General features: G+C 39.6%; 1 protein-coding gene across 1 annotated transcript; it reads left to right on the plus strand.

Annotated features, from left to right (window-relative positions):
- Positions 1–612: 612 nt before the first annotated feature.
- Positions 613–11,638, plus strand: yju2 (YJU2 splicing factor homolog). Its single transcript, XM_008124618.3, has 8 exons — positions 613–757; positions 2,157–2,257; positions 2,488–2,632; positions 2,779–2,913; positions 4,811–4,992; positions 7,764–7,884; positions 8,131–8,272; positions 11,000–11,638. Exons 1-8 carry the CDS (start codon positions 734–736, stop codon positions 11,092–11,094), a joined length of 945 nt encoding a protein of 314 aa, XP_008122825.1. The 5' UTR covers positions 613–733; the 3' UTR covers positions 11,095–11,638.
- Positions 11,639–20,557: the final 8,919 nt, after the last annotated feature.

Raw genomic sequence — 20,557 nt, forward strand, 5'->3', positions numbered from 1 at the left:
TTTATTATTATTATTATTATTATTATTATTATTATTATTACTATTACTATTATTATTACTACTATTATTATTACAGTATTACTATTATTGTTACTACTATTATTATTACTATTATTACTACTATTATTATTATTATTACTATTATTGCTATTATTATTACTATTATTACTACTATTATTACTATTACTATTATTATTACTATTATTACTATTATTATTATTATTACTCAACGCAGAACATTCTCACACATAGAAAACCCAACTCCTTTTAATCCCGGAACCAAAGGAGCGGTAGCTTTCGTCGCAGCATCGGGCCACTTTTAGGAAGGACACACCGCCTCACATAGTAGTTGAGGAGGAGCGTACGCTTTTGACAGACGCTCTTCTCAGCCAATAGTATGAGGAGACGAGTAACAGACTGCCGTGTCAACCAATAGAGATGCGGAAAACAGATCCGGCGGCCAATAGGGAGAGAGGAGGCGGGGCGGAGCTGTTAAAGCGAGGAAGTGGCCGTGAGAAGAGCCTCACGTACAGCAATTGAGGAGGAGCGTACGCTTTTGACAGACGCTCTCCTCAGCCAATAGTACGAGGAGATGAGTAACAGACTGCAATGCCAACCAATAGAGATGTAGAAAACAGATCCAACGGCCAATGGGGAGAGAGGAGGCGGGGCGGAGCTGTAAAAGCGAAGAAGCGGTCCTGAGGAGAAAAGCGAGAAGCAGCAGAGAGGCAAGATGTCGGAGAGAAAAGTGTTAAATGTGAGTAGAAGGGAGAAAGGCTGGCATTTAAATGCAGGGAGAGTGAGGGAAAGCCTACTTCTATTAATATTATATTATTATACTACTATATTATATTATACATTATATGTTATTATATATATAAAATATATGTATATATATAGGAGCCCCGGTGGCGAAGTGCGTTAAAGTGCTGAGCTGCTGAACTTGCAGAGCAAAAGGTCCCAGGTTCAAATCCCGGGAGCGGAGTGAGCGCCCGCTGTTAGCCCCAGCTCCTGCCAACCTAGCAGTTCGAAAACATGCCAATGTGAGTAGATCAATAGGTACTGCTCCGGTGGGAAGATAATGGCGCTCCATGCAGTCATGCTAATGGCCATGTGACCTTGGAGGTGTCTATGGACAACGCCGGCTCTTCGGCTTAGAAATGGAGATGAGCACCAACCCCCAGAGTCGGTCACGACTGGACTTAACGTCAGGGGAAACCTTTACCTTTACTTTATAGTGGGATAGTGCAGTATAGTAGTATATAATGTTATTATTGTGCTATGCTAATGATATAATATATTGTATGTAAATATAACTTGTAAGCCTCTCTGAGTCCTCTTTGGGGTGAGAGAGGGCGGGGTATAAATGTAGTAAATAAACAAATATTTCATTACAGGTGCCAAATTATGTTTTGGCAACATACCACATTTACTCGAATATAATGCTCACCTTTTTGGGCTAAAATACCTTGCCGAAATGAGGATGTGCATTAGATTCACACCATATGATCATCCTAGGGTCCTTCCACACAGTCATCAAGGCAGAAAATTCCACAATATCTGCCTTGAACTGGGTTATCTGAGCCCACGCTGCCGTATATTGATTATAATATACAATATAATTACCATAATAAATAATAATTAAAATATTGGATATACATATAATATTGATAAAAATATTATAAAGTAATGCAGTATAATACAGTAGAGTCTCACTTATCTAATCTTCTGGATTATCCAACGCATTTTTGTAGTCAATGTTTACAATACATCGTGATATTGTGGTGCTAAATTCGTAAATACAGTAATTACTACATAGCATTACTGTGTATTGAACTACTTTTTCTGCCAAATTTGTTGTATAACCTGATGTTTTGGCACTTAATTTGTAAAATCATAACCTAATTTGATGTTTAATAGGCTTTTCCTTAATGTCTCCTTATTATCCAACATATTCGCTTATCCAACGTTCTGCCGGCCCGTTTATGTTAGATAAATGAGACTCTACTGTACTCATAATAATATCAATATTACATGTACGGTATATACAATACAATATATTAAATTATTACCATAGCACAATATATTATATTATATTACATATACCATGTTGTTGTTTATTATTCAAACTGATGCCGTTTCTCTTTCTTCCCTAGAAATACTACCCTCCGGATTTCGATCCATCGAAAATCCCAAAGCTCAAACTCCCAAAGGACAGGCAATATGTGGTCCGGTTGATGGCCCCTTTCAACATGAGGTAATATGTAATAATAATAATGATAATAATAATACACTATTATAATTGCATATTTGTATTACTTGTAATATTACTAATAATATTGCAATATAGTCATATAGTACAATATAATAATATCTAATTTTAATAATAATAATAAATAAGAGATAAAAAGCCTAGGGACTATTGTTTGGATCGGCTTTCTACTTATTTGTTCGGACTTCATTGTTTGGATCTTTTAAACCATCTAGGTGCAAGACGTGCGGTGAATACATCTACAAGGGCAAGAAGTTCAATGCCCGGAAGGAGACGGTTCAAAACGAGTCGTACCTGGGGCTCCCCATCTTCCGTTTTTACATCAAATGCACCCGCTGCCTTGCAGAGATCACTTTCAAAGTAAAGGGCTCTTTTTGTCTTTTCTCTCCTCTCTTGTGCAAAGAAAGAAAAGATTGATCTATTAGGCCTACTCAGACAATTTGAGAATTCTTGAATAATGTTCCGGTGGGATCTCCTGACGTGCATCCCTTTGTGTGTCTCCTCAGACAGACCCCGAGAACACGGACTACGCCATGGAGCACGGGGCCACCCGGAACTTCCAGGCCGAGAAGCTGCTGGAAGAGGAAGAGAAGCGCTTGCAGAAAGAGCGAGAAGACGAAGAGCTGAACAATCCCATGAAGGTATTTCTCCAACTGGGGGCAGGTTGCCCAAAAATTATGCCGAAATCTTTCAAAGTTTGGTGTGATCGGTGGTTAACTTTGGGTGGCCGCAAAAATGGAAGGAGAGGTCCTTTAATGCCCGGTTTCCATCCCATAATAGCCCTGGCCTCCTTGGAGGAGAGCTATCCAGGTGTTGCCTCAAGAATGCAGGAGGGCCTACACTCCCGCTTTTTTTGTGAGCTGCTTTGAGTATTTATTAATATTATTATACTAATAATATTGCAGTATAGTCGTATTTATATTATGCATATATTATATATACAGTAGAGTCTCACTTATCCAACATAAATAGGCTGGCAGAATGTTGGATAAGCAAATATGTTGGATAATAAGGAGGGATTAAGGAAAAGCCTATTAAACATCAAATTAGGTTATGATTTTATAAATTAAGCACCAAAACATCATGTTATATAACAAATTTGACAGAAAAAGTAGTTCAGTACTCAGTAATGCTATGTAGTAATTACTGTATTTACGAATTTAGCACCAAAATATCACGATGTATTGAAAACATTGACTACAAAAATGCGTTGGATAATCCAGAACGTTGGATAAGTGAGACTCTACTGTACATATAATATTGATAAAATATTATAATGTAATACAATATAATAATGCACCATTTTAATTGTATATTATATATTACATGTAATATTACTAATAATACTGCAGTATAGTCGTATAGTACAATATAGTAATATTTATATTATGCTTATATTGTGCTATGCTGCCGTGTTTCCCTGAAAATAAGACAGTGTCTTTTATTATTTTTTGCTCCCAAAGATGTGCTAGGTCTTATTTTCAGGGGATGTCTTATTTTTACATGAAGAAGAATTCACATTTATTGTTGAACAAAAAATGAACATTTATTCTATACTGTACAGTAATTGTCATAACAAACCAACACAAACTGTGACTCCTGTCAAGAATTTCTTGTTACTACCATTATTTCCATATACAACTGGTATGTACATTTACCAATCCTGCATGCTATGGTGTTTTGTTTGGTGGGCGCCGGGCATGCAACAAAAACTTTGCTAGGTCTTACTTTCGGGGGAGGCCTTATATTTAGCAATTCAGTAAAACCTCTACTAGGTCTTATTTTTTGGGGATGTCTTATTTTCGGGGAAAGGGGGTAATAATATAATATATTGTATGTACATATAACTTGTAAGCTCCCCTATCAACATATGTATATACATTATAGTCATAGTATAACATAATATTAGTATTATATATTATTATATTGTTATAGTGACACAGGAGTAACATCGCGCCTGCTTTTGTTGTGAGCTGCTTTGAGTATTTTTAGACATAGAAAGCTGAATAATAATAATAATAATAACCTCTTTTAGTTTTTTCTTTTTAGAAAGGGAAAGCTGGATAATAATGATAATAATAATAATGATAATGATGGCTTGCTCCTGGGCTGCAAGGATCCGGCCTTCTGTCTCCTCCTTCAGGGTCCCATTCGTGAGCCAGAGCCAGGTCTTCTCCTTGTCAGCTTTTCCTTCAATTTTGTCAAGGAACTTTCCATGCAATGTTTTGTTGTGCCAGCTGTCTGCTCTAGTTTGTAGTGCGGTTTTCTTGTACTGATTTTTTGTCTGCCGTGTTTTGAGGAGTTTCTGATTTTGGACTTCAATCAAAGCAGGTTCTTCACTTTGCTTTACATATTCTGCCAGGGCATGTTCTTCTTTGACTGCTTCTTCTTCTTATTATTAATAATAATAATAATAATAATAATAATAATAATAATAATGATTATAAACAGCCCTTTGGTGTATTGTCAAAGCCTGGATCACGTTCTCGACGTTTTCTCAACGCTATTCATGCTGTTGCCTCCCCTTGAATGCGCAAGGTTTTGGAGAACAGGACCAAGGACTCCAAGCTGGAGATGGAAGTCCTGGAGAACCTTCAGGAGCTGAAGGAGCTCAACCAGCGCCAGGCCGATGTGGACTTTGAAGCCATGCTGCAGCAGTACAAGGACAGCGAAGAGCGGCGGAAACAGTGGGAGGCCGAGGAGGACGAGCTGGAAATGAAGTAAGGTTCCTGCGGTGGTTGGACTAGATAGCCCAAGGGGTCTCTTCCAACCCTATTTATTATGGTATTTTAATTGTTGTTATTGTTGGATGGCTATCTGTCAGGGCTGCTTTGATTGTGCTTTTGCCTGACGATTGTCTTTAGAGGTTCCTTCCAACTCTATTATTATTATGAATATTAATATTATTAAGGCTGGGTGGCCATCTGTTGGGGCTGCTTTGATTGTGCTTTCCCTGCATGAAGGTAGAATGAAAGGGGTTGGACTAGATGGCCCAAGCAGTCTCTTCCAGCTCTATTGTTATTATTATTATCATCATTATTGTTGTTAAGGCTGGATGGCCATCTGTTGGGGATGCTTTGATTGTGCTTTCCCTGCATGAAGGCAGAATGAAAGGGGTTGGACTAGATGGCCCAAGCAGTCTCTTCCAGCTCTATTATTATTATTATTATTATCATCATCATCATCATCATCATCATCATTGTTGTTGTTGTTAAGGCTGGATGGCCATCTGTTGGGGATGCTTTGATTGTGCTTTCCCTGCATGAAGGCAGAATGAAAAGGGTTGGACTAGATGGCCCAAGCAGTCTCTTCCAGCTCTATTTTTATTATTGTTGTTGTTGTTGTGAACTGCCCCTCTGTTTAAAAAGTTTGAGGACCTTGGCTCTTCTCTTCCTGTCTTCTGGTTTTTGTGGGTCTTTCCATACGTATTATCCAAACGTATTCTATATATCCGGCATCACGTATAAGCTGTACAGCAACGAGGAAATAGCAGGAATCCAAGTGTCACGTTGGTTAGTTTTTGGATTTTGTCAGTGCAAGGAGAGGAGGACATGGAATTTATTTACAATATAATATAATATAATATAATATAATATAATATAATATAATATATTGCTTATATAATATATTGTATATATAATATTGATAATAATATTATAATGTATTGCAATACAATACTAATAATAATACATTATAAAATTGATTAGCCCGGGGCTGTGGCGCAGACGGGAGAGCAATGAGTCACTGACCAGGAGGTCATAAGTTTGAGGCCCGCTTGGAGCTATGTTGTTCGTCTTTGTCCTGTATTAAAAAGGCATTGAATGTTTGCCTAATATGTGTAATGTGATCCGCCCTGAGTCCCCTTCGGGGTGAGAAGGGCGGAATATAAATGATGTAAATAAATAAATAAATAAATAAAATATACTCTATTATATATTATACGTAATGTTACTAATAATATTACAGTATAATGGTATACTGTGCTAATACAGTAGAGTCTCTCTTATCCAACACTCGCTTATCCAACGTTCTGGATTATCCAACGCATTTTTGTAGTCAGTGTTTTCAATAAATCATTATATTTTGGTGCTAAATTCATAAATACAGTAATTACTACGTAGCATTACTGTGTATTGAACTACTTTTTCTGTCAAATTTGTTGTATAATGTGATGTTTTGGTGCTTAATTTGTAAAATCATAACCTAATTTTATGTTTAATAGGTTTTTCCTTAATCTCTCCTTATTATGCAACATATTTGCTTATCCAATGTTCTGTCGGCCCATTTATGTTGGATAAGTGAGATACATACATATACATATACTGTATATACATACTAGCTGTGCCCGGTCACGCGTTGCTGTGGCGAAGTCTGGTGGTATGGGAAATAAAGTATTGAGAAATTGGTCGTAGTTAAGGTAAAGGGTAAAAGTTTTTCCCTGACATTAAGTCCATTATAAATGGGTTATATAGCTGTGTGGAAGGGCCTTGAGTCTACACTGCCATATAATCCAGTTAAAATCAGATAATCTGTATTTTATAGGCAGTGTGGAAGAGGCCTAAGTGAGGCCTAACTCTGCCTGTCCCCTGGGCTGAGTGGGTTGTTAGGAGACCAAGTGGGCGGAGCTTAGCCTTCTAACTGGCAGCGATTGGATAAAAACAAGTATTCCTCTCCCTCTAATTAGGACTTTATTTTTCTTTTCTTTTTGTTGTATGAACGTAGAGGCATGGATGAGGGGTTGTGCTGCCAAGTTTAGTGTTTCTGGGATGTGTAGTTTTGTTGTTTTGTCCTAGGCTGAAATTTCATTACCCTTTTATATATATAGATATATATATATAAACCAGGAACCAAGATCAAGCTTGCTACTCCAAGCTATAAATTTTATGAAACACCAATCAGAGCCAGACAAAGTAGTCATGCTTTGAAATTCCCAAGATTTTAACTTGTTTCACAGTGGCAAGGTTTCTAAACAATGTCTGCAAATTGAATGTATGACAATCGTGAAGTTTTTCTTTTGTTTTTCTATTGTATATTCTGCATTTTACACTGTCTTGATATTTGTATATGCCAAATAAAGGCTTATTGGAAAATCTAAAATCTATTTACAATATAACATAATATATTATAATATATTATATAAAGTATTGAGAATATTATAAGGTAATACAAAATAATACTAATAATAATGCATTATAATATTATATATTTCATGTAATATTACTAATAATAGTACAATATAGTAATATATAATGCTGATATTGTGCTATGCTAATAATATAATATATTGTATGTACATATAATTTGTAAGCTGCTCAGAGTTCCCTTTGGGGTGAGAAGGGTAAATGTAAATAAATAAATACCAAACAATGTAAAAAATAAATACAAAACTTTCCCATCTTATTATCACCCTTCCCTGGGAGGACCAAATTGTCTCCCTCACCCGCTTGCAATGCTGCATCTTAAAGCTTTTATTCTGCTCTCTCATGTCCAGAGAGATGTTGGAGCAAGCGCAGAGCAGGCGGTTGCTGGAAGACTCCGATTCGGACGAGGACCGGGCTCTGGCGCCTGCGAAACCTCTGACAAAAGCAAAGCCAACAGATATCCTACAGGAGGTAGGTATTAACATGCAGGGGAGCATTGTTACCTTCCTATTGATCTACTCATATTGGCATGTTTTCGAATTGCTTGGTTGGCAGAAGCTGGGGCTAACAGCGGGAGCTCACCCTAAGTTTATAGCATTTCAGTGCGAAAATTTGCTTTGCTTTGGTCACAAAACAGGTTAAACTCTTAAGTCAAGGTATCACTGTATATCCAAAACCACTGCACCCCACGACTTAATCCTGCGCTTCCTTTCCCAGAACCCTGAGCCTCCAGCGAAGAGGCAGAAGGTGGAAAGCTGGGAGAGGAGTGTGGGCAACCTGACCCACAAAGCCCAGCTTTCGGGAATGGTGGCCCCAAAGAGGAAGACAAACGGACCCGCAAGCCAGGGTGCATCCTCAGGTAATAAAGTGAGGGAATATGGGGTTGCTGTGAGTTTTTCGGGCTGTCTGGCCATGTTCCAGAAGCATTCTTTCCTGATGTTTCACCCATATCTATGGCAGGCATCCTCAGGTTGTGAGGTCTGTTTACTTTTGGCCAAGAGCAGGTGACAATGTTAGCTAATGCCCAGAAAACCCAATGCCACCCCTTGCCTGTAGTGGCTTTCCTATTTATACAATTTTTCACAAGCATGCGCAGAAAGTCAGCAAACGGAATTTGCTGACTATTATAATCCTTTTGGACCTGCATAGTTGCCTTGTAACTTATATAACACATTGCTCATCACATCAGGTGAAGTGTCCATAGTTTGTTCCATGTATGCACTATCCTCGGGTGACATGTTCATAGTTCATCCCACGTATGCATTATCCAGCAAGCCAAATCATTATTTGCATGACCTTATATTGTGCGCAAAGAGCAAATGTCAGGCAGAACATGTCATGGAAAAATAAGATTTTTGAGTGTCATCTAGGTAAGGGATTTTCAGGGTTTTTAAAGATAATAATAATTATATATATATATATATATATATATATATCTCACCCTATCTCCTCGGCATATTAAAAAACATACAGTCAGTCAATTAAAACATAAAGCAATTAAAACATAAACACACAGTATATACTCGAGTATAAGCTGTCCCAAATATAAGCCAAGGCACCTAATTTTGCCACAAAAAAACTGGGAAAACATTAACTCAAGTATAAGCTGAGGGTGGGAAATTTCAGAAATAAAAATAGATACCAATAACATTACATTAATTGAGGCATCCGTAGGTTAAATGTTTTTGAATATTTACATCAAGCTCAAATTTAAGATAAAACTGTCCAACTCTGATCCAATCATGATTCTCATCTTCTTCAATGTCAATGTGTTTATGTATCCTTTTAATAAGAATAGAGTAAAATAATACATGTAATAATAATAATAAATACAGGGAAATAATACATGTAATAATAAATAGGGTAAAATAATAAATGCAATAATAATAATATCAGTGTCAAGGACAGAACGCCACAAGATTCAAAGTAACAGAGTTTATTAGATTACAGAACTCAAAAATGCCCGTAAAACACAAGGGCCAGGCAGTTTTTGCCTTTAGGAGCAAAAAGGGACAAAAGTAAATGTTCAAAAGATAAACCGGATTAAACCGGAGTTTAATCCGGGTAAAAACAAACTGCTTGCTTCAGCCTGGGTATAAACAAAACGAAAGCCAAGGAACAAAAGATACAAAGAATGCAACTAATTGGCAGCAGATTCCTCTCTGCTGCCAACACTGTGCTTAGAGTAACTTGCGTCGCTCCCACACACACACAGCAGACAGGATCTCCAACACGAGCAGATCAGCCAAGGATTGTAGCAGTAGAGTAGACCAGTTCCGTTCCGTAGATCAAAGCCAGAAGCAGACGTTTGTAGTTTTTCCAAGTCCAAGAAGGGGGGAAGACAAGCCGTGGTCAGTTCAGTCCGAGTTCTCAAAGCAGGAGATGGCGTCCGTCAAGAAGACGACGGAAGGTCAAGGTCTCAGCACAGGAAAACACACCAGTCTTCAGGAAAGCGTCCCACACACACAGATCCCAAGCGTTTGTCCAGATTACCTTGCCCAACGCAATTTGCAATTGCTCCCAAGCCCCATTTTATGCCAGTTACAAATCCTCATCACTGTCAGCTGTCCTCCTTAACCCGGGCGTTTCCTCATCACTTTCCTCGTCAGAGCTGGAACACCTCTGACTACGCCCAACAGCATCTCCAGCTGTGGATCCCGTCCCATCCCTCCAGCTAAGCCATGGGTCTAATCCTGAAGGTCCCCATTCATCTTCTGTCCCATCATGGCCAGTGGCACCCAATTCCTCCCTTACCCGAGTCCAATCCATCTCATCCTCCTCCGAGCTAACCAGCCCCTCCTCCATTCTCTCCGTAAACCCCTCGAAAGACTCTTCGTCAGATGGTGCTGCAAATATGTCTCGCAGTCTTTTTCTCTCTCGCTCCTCGAGAGTATCTGACTCTCGAGGAGTCTTACGCCCACGTCTGTCAGTAACAGAGCCATGAGGCTCAATCATAACAATCAGAGTGAAATAATAAATGTATTATTCATAATAATAAAAATAGAGTAAAAATAAATGTAATAGTAGCAACAATAATAAGAGAAAAATAATAAATGTACCATATATTCTCGAGTATAAGCTGACCCAAATACAAGCCAACCAGGACCCTCACCCGAGTATAAGCCAAGGGGGGCTTTTTCAGTCTTAAAAAAGGGCTGAAAAACTAGGCTTATACTCGAGTATATACAGTAATTATGTTTGAATATATTCAGTAAGATACATCTGTGTATTATAACATTGACCAGGGCATTATATTTGTGAATGTTGAATGTATATGTTGCTCTAATATACATACTGTGTTTATAACATATGTTTTGAACCATCATTGTGTTTTGTATATCTTACTCTTTGCTTAGAATAGACATCTGTGTTTATCTATCAGTATTTAAAGAAAATATTCAAGAGCTGCTATGTTAGGGGGAATCTTTTGTTGGGAGGTGTTAACTGTCCCTGATTGTTTCTTGTCTGGAATTCTTTTATTGTCCTTTATTCACTGTCCTGATTCTGGAGTTTTTTTTAAAATACTGGAAGCCAGATTTTGTTCCCTTTGGAACCCAAGTTGACGTGTCTCCGTCTCGCTTCCTAGGACACGGGAACGGAGCAACCGTGGCGTCTTCCGGTCCTTCGTCTCTCAGCCTCTTGGGCGCCTATTCCGACAGCGACGACAGCCAAAGCGAGTGATCGCCTCTGGATTGTGGATGTTATTTTCCACATTACATTTCCACGAGCAACAACCCTCCTCAGATGTCCAAGTGGTGGTCCACCATGTCGTTTCAAGGTTCACAGAAATCCAGACATGAACACTGATAGCTCTTTGCGGTGTGTACATGTGATAATAATAACCCATTTATTTTGAGGCTCAGGAGCAAATCTGGACCCTCGATGCAATGCGGGTGACCATCCTTGTCAAGAAGGGATCGATTTTTGTCCTCTTACCCCTCTGCTCTGCCTCTCTTGTGCTTCTTATAGACTTCCTTTCTTTCCCGTGGGTCTCTGGATAAGGATAAGAAGTGCAACCGCTGGATATCTTCCGTCCGACGTGAGGGCCTAAGGCATTCAGTATGGGAACGGTCTAGATGCTCACATGCTTCTTCTGCAAGTGTTTGGACCCCAGGAATCGTTGCCGTCGCTTTGGGCCCCCAAATAACCCTTTTGTAGCATTCTTTGGCAAAAACAAGTGTATAATATGGAAATTATTTATTAAACATAACCGTTTAGGGTTGTATATTTCATGCTCTCAATCCCAATCCTGTCTCTTGCCCTTCCTAACTCTTCTCTGGTGTGAATGAATTGACTTAAAAAGTTGATATTTACCAAAAGAATTTTTGAGGGTACGGATCTTACGGACACCCCAAGCAGCTCAAACTTGATTGTTGTTTACAACTATACAAGACAGATCGGAGGATCACCAGACTGTCCGTCTACATGGAAGCAGGCTTTAGGAGTGAGAACATTCCATTCTTATCTAAACAGCTGAAAAACGGAAACTTCCCAAAGTTACCCTCTAGCAATCTCATTTCCACTCTATGCATTTAACCTCTGCACTACTGGATTTCACACACAGCTTAAACTCCTAGCACAATTTCACACTATACTAATCCATTTCTACCAACAGTCCTGTCACCCAATGGAACAACAGATCCGATGTGCTTTAGGAGTGAGAACATTCCATTCTTATCTCTAAATAAACACACGTCCAGCTGGAAAACGGCAATTTCATTTCCACTCTGTGCATTTAACCTCTGCACTACTGGATTTCACACACTGCTTTAAACTCCTAGCACAATTTCACACTAAACTAATCCATTTTTACCAACAATCCTGTCACCCAATGGTACAACAGATCGGACGATCACCAGACTCTGTCCGTCTACATCAAAGCATGCTTTAGGAGTGAGAACATTCCATTCTTATCTCTAAACAGCTGTAAAACGGAAACTTCCCAAAGTTACCCTCTAGCAATTTCATTTCCACTCTATGCATTTAACCTCTGCACTACTGGATTTCACACACAGCTGTAAACTCCTAGCACAATTTCACACTATACCAGGGGTCCCCAAACTAAGGCCCGGGGGCCAGATGTGGCCCTCCAAGGTAATTGACCTGACCCTTGCCCTCAGTTTTAGACTTAGGCTTGCCCAAAGTCCGAAATGACTTGAAGGCACAACAACAACAATCCTTCTTAACTTGACTATCTCATTGACCAGAAGCAGGCCCACACTTCCCATTGAAATCCTGATAGGTTTACACAGTATACTGCTTAAAATTGTTTTTATTTTTAAATATGTTCTTTAATTTACTAATACTGTGCAATCCTAATAATATAATATATTGTGTATACATATAATATTGATCATATTATAATGTAATACAATATAATATTTATTTATTTATTACAGTATTTCTACCCCGCCCTTCTCACCCAGCATGGGACTCAGGGCAGGTAATAATAATAATAATACAACATAATAATATTGTATAATATATAATATGAATTATATATTATATATCAAATGTAACATTACTAATAATATTAAGGTATAGTGGTATAGTACAATATAGTAATATATAATGCTAATGTGATATGCTAATAATATAATATATATATTATATACAAAGAAAATCCAACAAATGCTACGGTCAGCGAAGGACAAGAGGGATCCCCTCTCCTCTGCAGGAGTCTACCGGATACCATGCAGCTGTGGACAAGTATACATAGGGACCACCAAACGCAGCATTGCCCAAACACGAGTCAAAGAACATGAAAGGCACTGCAGACTAATTCAACCAGAGAAATCAGCCATAGCAGAGCATTTGATGAACCAGCCTGGACACAGAATATTATTTGAGAACACAAAAATGCTGGACCATTCCAACAACTCTCATGTCAGACGACACAGAGAAGCCATTGAAATCCACAAGCATGTGGACAACTTCAACAGAAAGGAAGAAACCATGAAAATGAACACAATCTGGCTCCCAGTATTACAAAACTCCAAAATCAAAACAGTGGATGGGAACCAAAACTCTGAGGGCTTGACTGAACAAAGGATGCCGCCAGGCAAGAGACAAAACCTTTCCAATGCTAATTAGGGTGATTAACTGAAACATTAATGCTGGCTCCCAGTGACAAAGGACTCTTGCCACACCCTGGATTCTCCACAGATATATATTCTTTCCTTTCCTTACTTAGTTTCTCCATACCTCACAACCTCGGAGGATGCCTGCCATAGATGTGGGCGAAACGTCAGGAGAGAATACTTCTGGAACATGGCCACACAGCCCGAAAGACATACAACAACCCTGTGATCCCGGCCATGAAAGCCTTCGACAACACAATATAATATATTGTTTGTACATACACCTTTTAAGCCGCTCTGAGTCCCCTTCGGGGTGAGAGAGGGTGGGATATAAATGTAGTAAATACATAAATAAATAAATGTTGGGTTTTTTATTTTGCACTACAAATAAGACGTGCAGTGTGCATAGGAATTTGTATTTTTTAAATGATAATTCAGCAATCTGAGGGGCCATAAACCGGCCCTCCACTTAAAAAGTTTGAGGACCCCTGCACTATATTATACTCAAGCTAGTTTCTCTTATAAAGGTTGAAATATATCCAAAGCTTGTTGTTCCTTCTCCAGCCGGCAGGGAGCATCTTGAAACAGATGGTTAAAAGTATTAGTATTATTATTGGATGGAATAGAAGAATGGCAGGTGGAGCGGCTGGCTTGTAGTTCATTCCAAATCCGAATTTCCAAGCCATTTAATTGTCGAAAAAGCTATGTTCTCTGGCTCCGAACTAGAATCGTTTTGCCAACAAAGAGAAGAAAAAAATTCTTATATTCGTATATTAAAATGGAAAAAAATAGTCAGAATCCTAGCCTGGTATAAGTAAATAATATATAAATTATTAGTGTGTGTGTGTGTGTGTGTGTATATATGAGTCAGTGAAGAGTATGAGTGTGTATATGTTTGTATGCACATATAATAATAAAAATATGAGTCAGTGAAGAGTATGAGTGTATGTGTATGTATGCGTGTATATAATAATAATAATAATAATAATAATAATAATAATAATAATAATAAGGATTATATAAAAGTATTGGGAGCTGGTGAAGAGTATGTATGTGTATGTATGTGTATGCGTATATATAATAATAATAATAATAATGATAATTAGGAGTATATATATAAAAGTATTAGGAGCTGGTGAAGAGTATGAGTAAATGTGTATATATATATATAAAAATTGGAAGCCGGTGTGGAGAATGAGTATATATCTAAATTCTAAATTATTTGAATATATATATATATATATATATATATATATATATATATATATATATATATATGTCAGTGAAGAGTATGAGTATGTATGTATGCACATATAATAATAATAATAATAATAATAATAATAATAAGAGTCAGTGAAGAGTATGAATATGTGTATGCATATATAATAATAATAATGATAATTAGGAGGATGTGTGTGTGTATATATCTATATATATCTATATATATAAAAGAGTGATGGAATCAGGGCACCAGACAAAACAGCCCCTCCAACTTCGAAATTTGACAACACAACCCATCATCCACGGCTCTAGGTTGATACAACAAAAAGAAAAGAAAAATGAAGTCCTAATTGGAGGGAAAGGAATAATTGTTTTTATCCAATAGCTGCCAGTTAGAGGGCTAAGCTCCGCCCACTTGGTCTCCTAGCAACCCACTCAGCCCAGGGCCTCAGTTTCGCTGTTTAGTTTAAATTAGAAATGGTCAGAACATTAGAGACTCATCTCTGGTTGCTTGAGAGTTTGCATTAATGCTCTGACAGTCGACTCTCATTTAACCGGCACCCGAGGGGAGTGGTTGATGCCGGATAACTGAGAGTCGTCTCTGGTTGCTTCAGAGTTTGTATTAATGGTATGACAGTTGACTCTCATTTAACCAGCACCCGCGGGGAGTGGGCGATGTCGGATAACTGAGAGTCGTCTCTGGTTGCTTGAGAGTTTGTATTAATGCTATGCTCCATCGTCTGTCATCACATAACCTTGTATGGACATTAATACTGAAATGCAGCCATTGAAAGCAAATATAAGACCAATGCAGTCCAAACTGAATTATATGGTCAGCAAAGACCCATGAAATGCAGTCCAAGGCCGTTCCAACCGCATTATATAATAATAACTAGTTGTGCCCGGTCACGCGTTGCTGTGGCGAAGTCTGGTGGTCTGGGAAATAAAGTATTGAGGAATTGGTGGTAGTTAAGGTAAAGGGTAAAGGTTTTCCCCAGACATTAAGTCTAGAAATGTCTGACTCTGGGGGTTGGTGCTCATCTCCATTTCTAAGCCGAAGAGCCGGCGTTGTCCGTAGACTCCTCCAAGGTCATGTGGGATGACTGCATGGAGCGCCGTTACCTTCCCGCCGGAGCAGTACCTATTCATCTACTCTCATTTGCATGTTTTTGAACTTCTGGCAGAAGCTGGGGCTAACAGTGGGGGCTCTCTCCGCTCCCCCAATTCAAACCTGTGGCCTTTCGGTCCAGAAGTTCAGCAGCTCAGCGCTTTAACACGCTGCACCACCAGGGGATATTATTTCCTAAAGGTTGTGAATATACAATATTTCTGATTGGTTTTTTTGTCTGTTGGAGGCAAGTATGAATGCTGCAATTAGGAAAAATGATTAGGATGTAATGGCCTTGCAGCTTTAAAGCCTGGCTGTTTCCTCCCTGAGTGAATTTTTTGTTGGGAGGTGTTAGCTGGCCCTGATTCTTTCCTGTTTGGAATTCCCTTGTTTTCAGAGTGATGTTGTTTGCGATATTTTATGTGCTTCTACTGTCTGTGGCCCTGAGAAAACAGAGGATTTGCCAGACTTTGATGATGGGAATACTTTGTTGGGAGGTGTTAGCTGGCCCTGATTGTTTCCTGTGTGGAATTCCCGTTTATTTACTGTCCTGGTTTTAGAGATTATATTGTTCTGCATTATTCTATCCCAGTAATTATTTCATAATAAAGTAGAATCTCACTTATCCAACATTCACTTATACAGTGTTCTGGATTATCCAACCCAGTCTGCCTTTTCATAATCAATGTTTTTGTAGTCAGTGTTTTAAATTTATTGTGATATTTTAATGGTAAATTTGTAAATACAGTACAGTAGAGTCTCACTTATCCAACATAAATGGACTGGCAGAATACTGGATAAGCGAATATGTTGGATAATAAGGAGGCATTAAGGAAAAGCCTATTAAACATCAAATTAGGTTATGATTTTACAAATGAAGCAGCAAAATATCATGTTAGACAACAAATTTGGCAGAAAAAGTAGTTCAAAACACAGTAATGCTATGTAGTAATTACTGTATTTATGAATTTAGCACCAAAATATCACGATATATTGAAAACATTGACTACAAAAATGCATTGGATAATCCAGAACATTGGATAAGTGAGTGTTGGATAAGTTAGACTCTACTGTATTTACTACATAGCATTACTGCGCATGGAACTACTTTTTCTGTCAAATTTGTTGTATAATATGATGTTTTGGTGCTTAATTTGTATAACGATTACCTAATTTGATGTTTAATCAGCTTTTCCTGAATCCCTTCTTATTATCCAACATATTCACTTATCCTGCCGGCCTGTTTATGTTGGATAAGTGAGACTCTACTGTATATTGATAATCTTATATTATCTGCTTAGAACTGGATTATATGAGGCCCCTTCTTCACAGCTGTATAAAATGCACACTGAAGTGGATTATATGGTAGTGTGGAGTCAAGATAATCCAGTGCAAAGCAGATAATATAAGATTATAAATGGGTTATATAGCTGTGTGGAAGGGCCTTGAGTCTACACTGCCATATAATCCAGTTAAAATCTGATAATCTGTGGAAGAAGCCTAAGTGAGGCCTAAGTCTGCCTGTACCCTAACTGAACCCTGGCTTTCCCTTGGCTGAGTTGGTTGCTAGGAGATGAAGTGGGCAGAGATTAGCCCTCTAAACTGGCAGCAATTGGATTAAAAAAATTATTGCTCTCCCTCTAATTAGGACTTTATTTTTCTTTTCTTTTTGTTGTATCAACCTGGAGGCATGGATGATGGGTTGTGTTGTCAAATTTTGAGGTTGCGGGGCCTGTACTTTTGTTGTTTTGTGAGTCGCCGTGATGCCATCACTCTTTTATATATATAGATAATAATAATAATAATAATAATACTAAGGCAGTGTAGACCCATAGAACCCAACCCAATGGGATGCCGTGCAAGAGCCAACCCGGCCAACGTGGTCTCCTCGCGGGGTTTGGAGGGGGTTGGGTTTGCGATCCAGGAGTGGAACTTGGCCCGTATCCAGAGAGCACGGAAGAGAACCACGTTCCATCTGGACCAGACTTGCCACACAGACTCAACGTGCCCAGCTGTGAATACTGGCACGGTTTTGGGGTCTGGGAATTGTAGTTCACCTGTATTCAGAGAACACTGAACCCAGCAAGTGATGGGTCTCCACCAGACTTGGCCCACAGACCCAACACGGCCAACTGGGAATATTGGGGAAGTTTTGGGGGAATGAAGCCAAGATTTTGGGGAGATTGTAGTCCACCCCCATCCTTCCTATTATGACTGAATATCCTGGCTATTGATTCCAGCAGCCTGGGGAGGCGCCTTCCATGGAGCCCTGTCTTCTGCTGGTCCTTCTTCAACTCCCTGGACAGGAAGGGAGGGGGCTCCATCAGGGCCAGCTAGCACCTCCAAACAAAGGATTCCCCCAGGGAGGAGGAAGCAGCCAGGCTTTGAAGCTGCAAGGCCATTACATGCTAATCAAGGGGACTAATAACAGCATGCATACCTGCCACACCGAGACTATTCAGTGTATTCCACCTCACCAAACTAGGATCACAATAGGAAGAAAACGGCCACACTTTGCGGCTGCAAGGCTATTCACTGCTAATCCACTTGGCCAACAAACAAATCCAAAAAGCCACAGCAACGCGTGGCCGGGCACAGCTAATATATATATATATATATATATATATATATGAGTCAGTGAAGAGTATGAGTGTGTATATGTATGTATGGACATATAATAATAATAATAATAATAATAATAATAATAATAATAATAATAATAATAATAATAATAATAATAGAAACCAGTGCAGGTGGTCCCGGTGGTGATGGGCACACTGGGTGCCGTGCCAAAAGATCTCAGCCGGCATTTGGAAACAATAGACATTGACAAAATCACGATCTGCCAACTGCAAAAGGCCACCCTACTGGGATCTGCACGCATCATCCGAAAATACATCACACAGTCCTAGACACTTGGGAAGTGTTCGACTTGTGATTTTGTGAAACGAAACCCAGCATATCTATCTTGTTTGCTGTGTCATACAACGTCGTTGTGTCAATAATAATAATAATAATAATAATAATAATAATAATCCAGCATATAGATCTCATTTGCTGTGTCATACTATGTCTTTGTGTCTATAATAATAATAATAATAATAATAATAATAATAATAATAATAATAATCCAGCATATAGATCTCATTTGCTGTGTCATACTATGTCTTTGTGTCTGTAATAATAATAATAATAATAATCCAGCATATAGATCTCGTTTGCTGTGTCATACTGTTATCGACCGCGTTTTAGGGGATCGGGCCCTTAAGGAGAGACCCGATCTGGTCCTGAGAGAACGGACCTTGGCGGAGCCAATAGGAAAATATGAGCCGCAATACAAACTGAAGCCGAAATGAAGAAGGTCCGCCAAAGTTGAAGGAAAATTCCGCCAAGGAGTCTTTATTGAGCGATTCAGCTGAAAAGGACTCTAGTAGTGATCATTCAGTCTGCTAGGGTCCTTTTCAGCTGAATCGCTCAATAAAGACTCCTTGGCGGAATTTTCCTTCAACTTTGGCGGACCTTCTTCATTTCGGCTTCAGGTTGTATTGCGGCTCATATCTTCCTATTGGCTCCGCCAAGGTCTGTTCTCTCAGGACCAGATCGGGTCCCTCCTTAAGGGCCCGATCCCCTAAAACGCGGTCGATAACATAATTTGGCTTTACCACGAAGGGACTTGCTTGGAAGTTCCAAAAAATCAATTTTTAGGCTAAAATTCCAAGCGGCGACCTTGGTCCAGATATTCTGGAACAGGCTGGGGAGAGAAACGGCTGCAAGGAGGGCCCTCCGACCAACAATTTGACCTCATTTCACATCCAAATTTCTCTGGCAGTCCCTTTCTCTCTCTAGATCTGATTCAGGGTACTGAACAAAGGAGCCAGATAGGAGGAAGCAGATTTTTAGCTCCTCGAAGGAAAGGCGCCAACGTGAAACAGGGGACGCCCTGAAAAGGAACCGGTTCCGTTGTTAAGACCCAGGTGGGAGGAGCTCTGGAGGTATTGCACTTCGGATCAGAGCTTGGTAACAAATCCTGGTGAAACGCGGGAACATCTGGCACCTGAAAGCATGTGAGAGCAGTCTAGCTTGCAGATTGCAGGTTCAAGGATCGTAGGGTAGGGGAACGGTTGTGCTCCCGGGTCACCTATGGATTCTATGGACGCTAGCCATCCAGCCTTAGTGGAGGGGACTATTGAAAGGACGAGCTGCATCCTACCGGTTGGGTGAGTCGTTACTCCATTAACTGTCGGTGTAGGCAGGGGCTGAGCTAAGGATGGGTGTTTGTTCAGCATGTCTAGGGTGTCCCACCCCAGCAGACATCCCCAGGGATTCTCCATTGGGTAAGATCCTGGCCAATTGGGGTGGGCTTGCCCCTTGTGGCCCTTGAAGGGGGAACAAGCTTGCCCCCCCCCACATGGCAGTGTGAATGAGAGTCTCATCTTGAGACTCCAGAGCCATTGCCATGGGGAAGGCAGGTGGTTCCAGCTTGCTTATGCCGCGATGTTCATGGCCCTAAGCCAGGGAGAGAATTGGAGGGGGGAGGGGGTCCACGTCTTCCCATGCAGAGATTTGGGCTCCAAAAACAACCCCCCCAAAGATTCCTCTCTAGACCCTTTCCCCTTACCCCCTCCTCCAGAGGATTTTATGGACACATTTCCTATGCCTTCTCCCCCACCCCATCAGCCAAGGCCCTCTGCCCCTTCCCTATCCCTACTTTTTCTCCTCACCCTGAGTCCTATAC

Source organism: Anolis carolinensis, unplaced genomic scaffold (genome assembly GCF_035594765.1).
Source record: "Anolis carolinensis isolate JA03-04 unplaced genomic scaffold, rAnoCar3.1.pri scaffold_7, whole genome shotgun sequence".
Classification (NCBI taxonomy): Eukaryota; Metazoa; Chordata; class Lepidosauria; order Squamata; family Dactyloidae; genus Anolis; species Anolis carolinensis.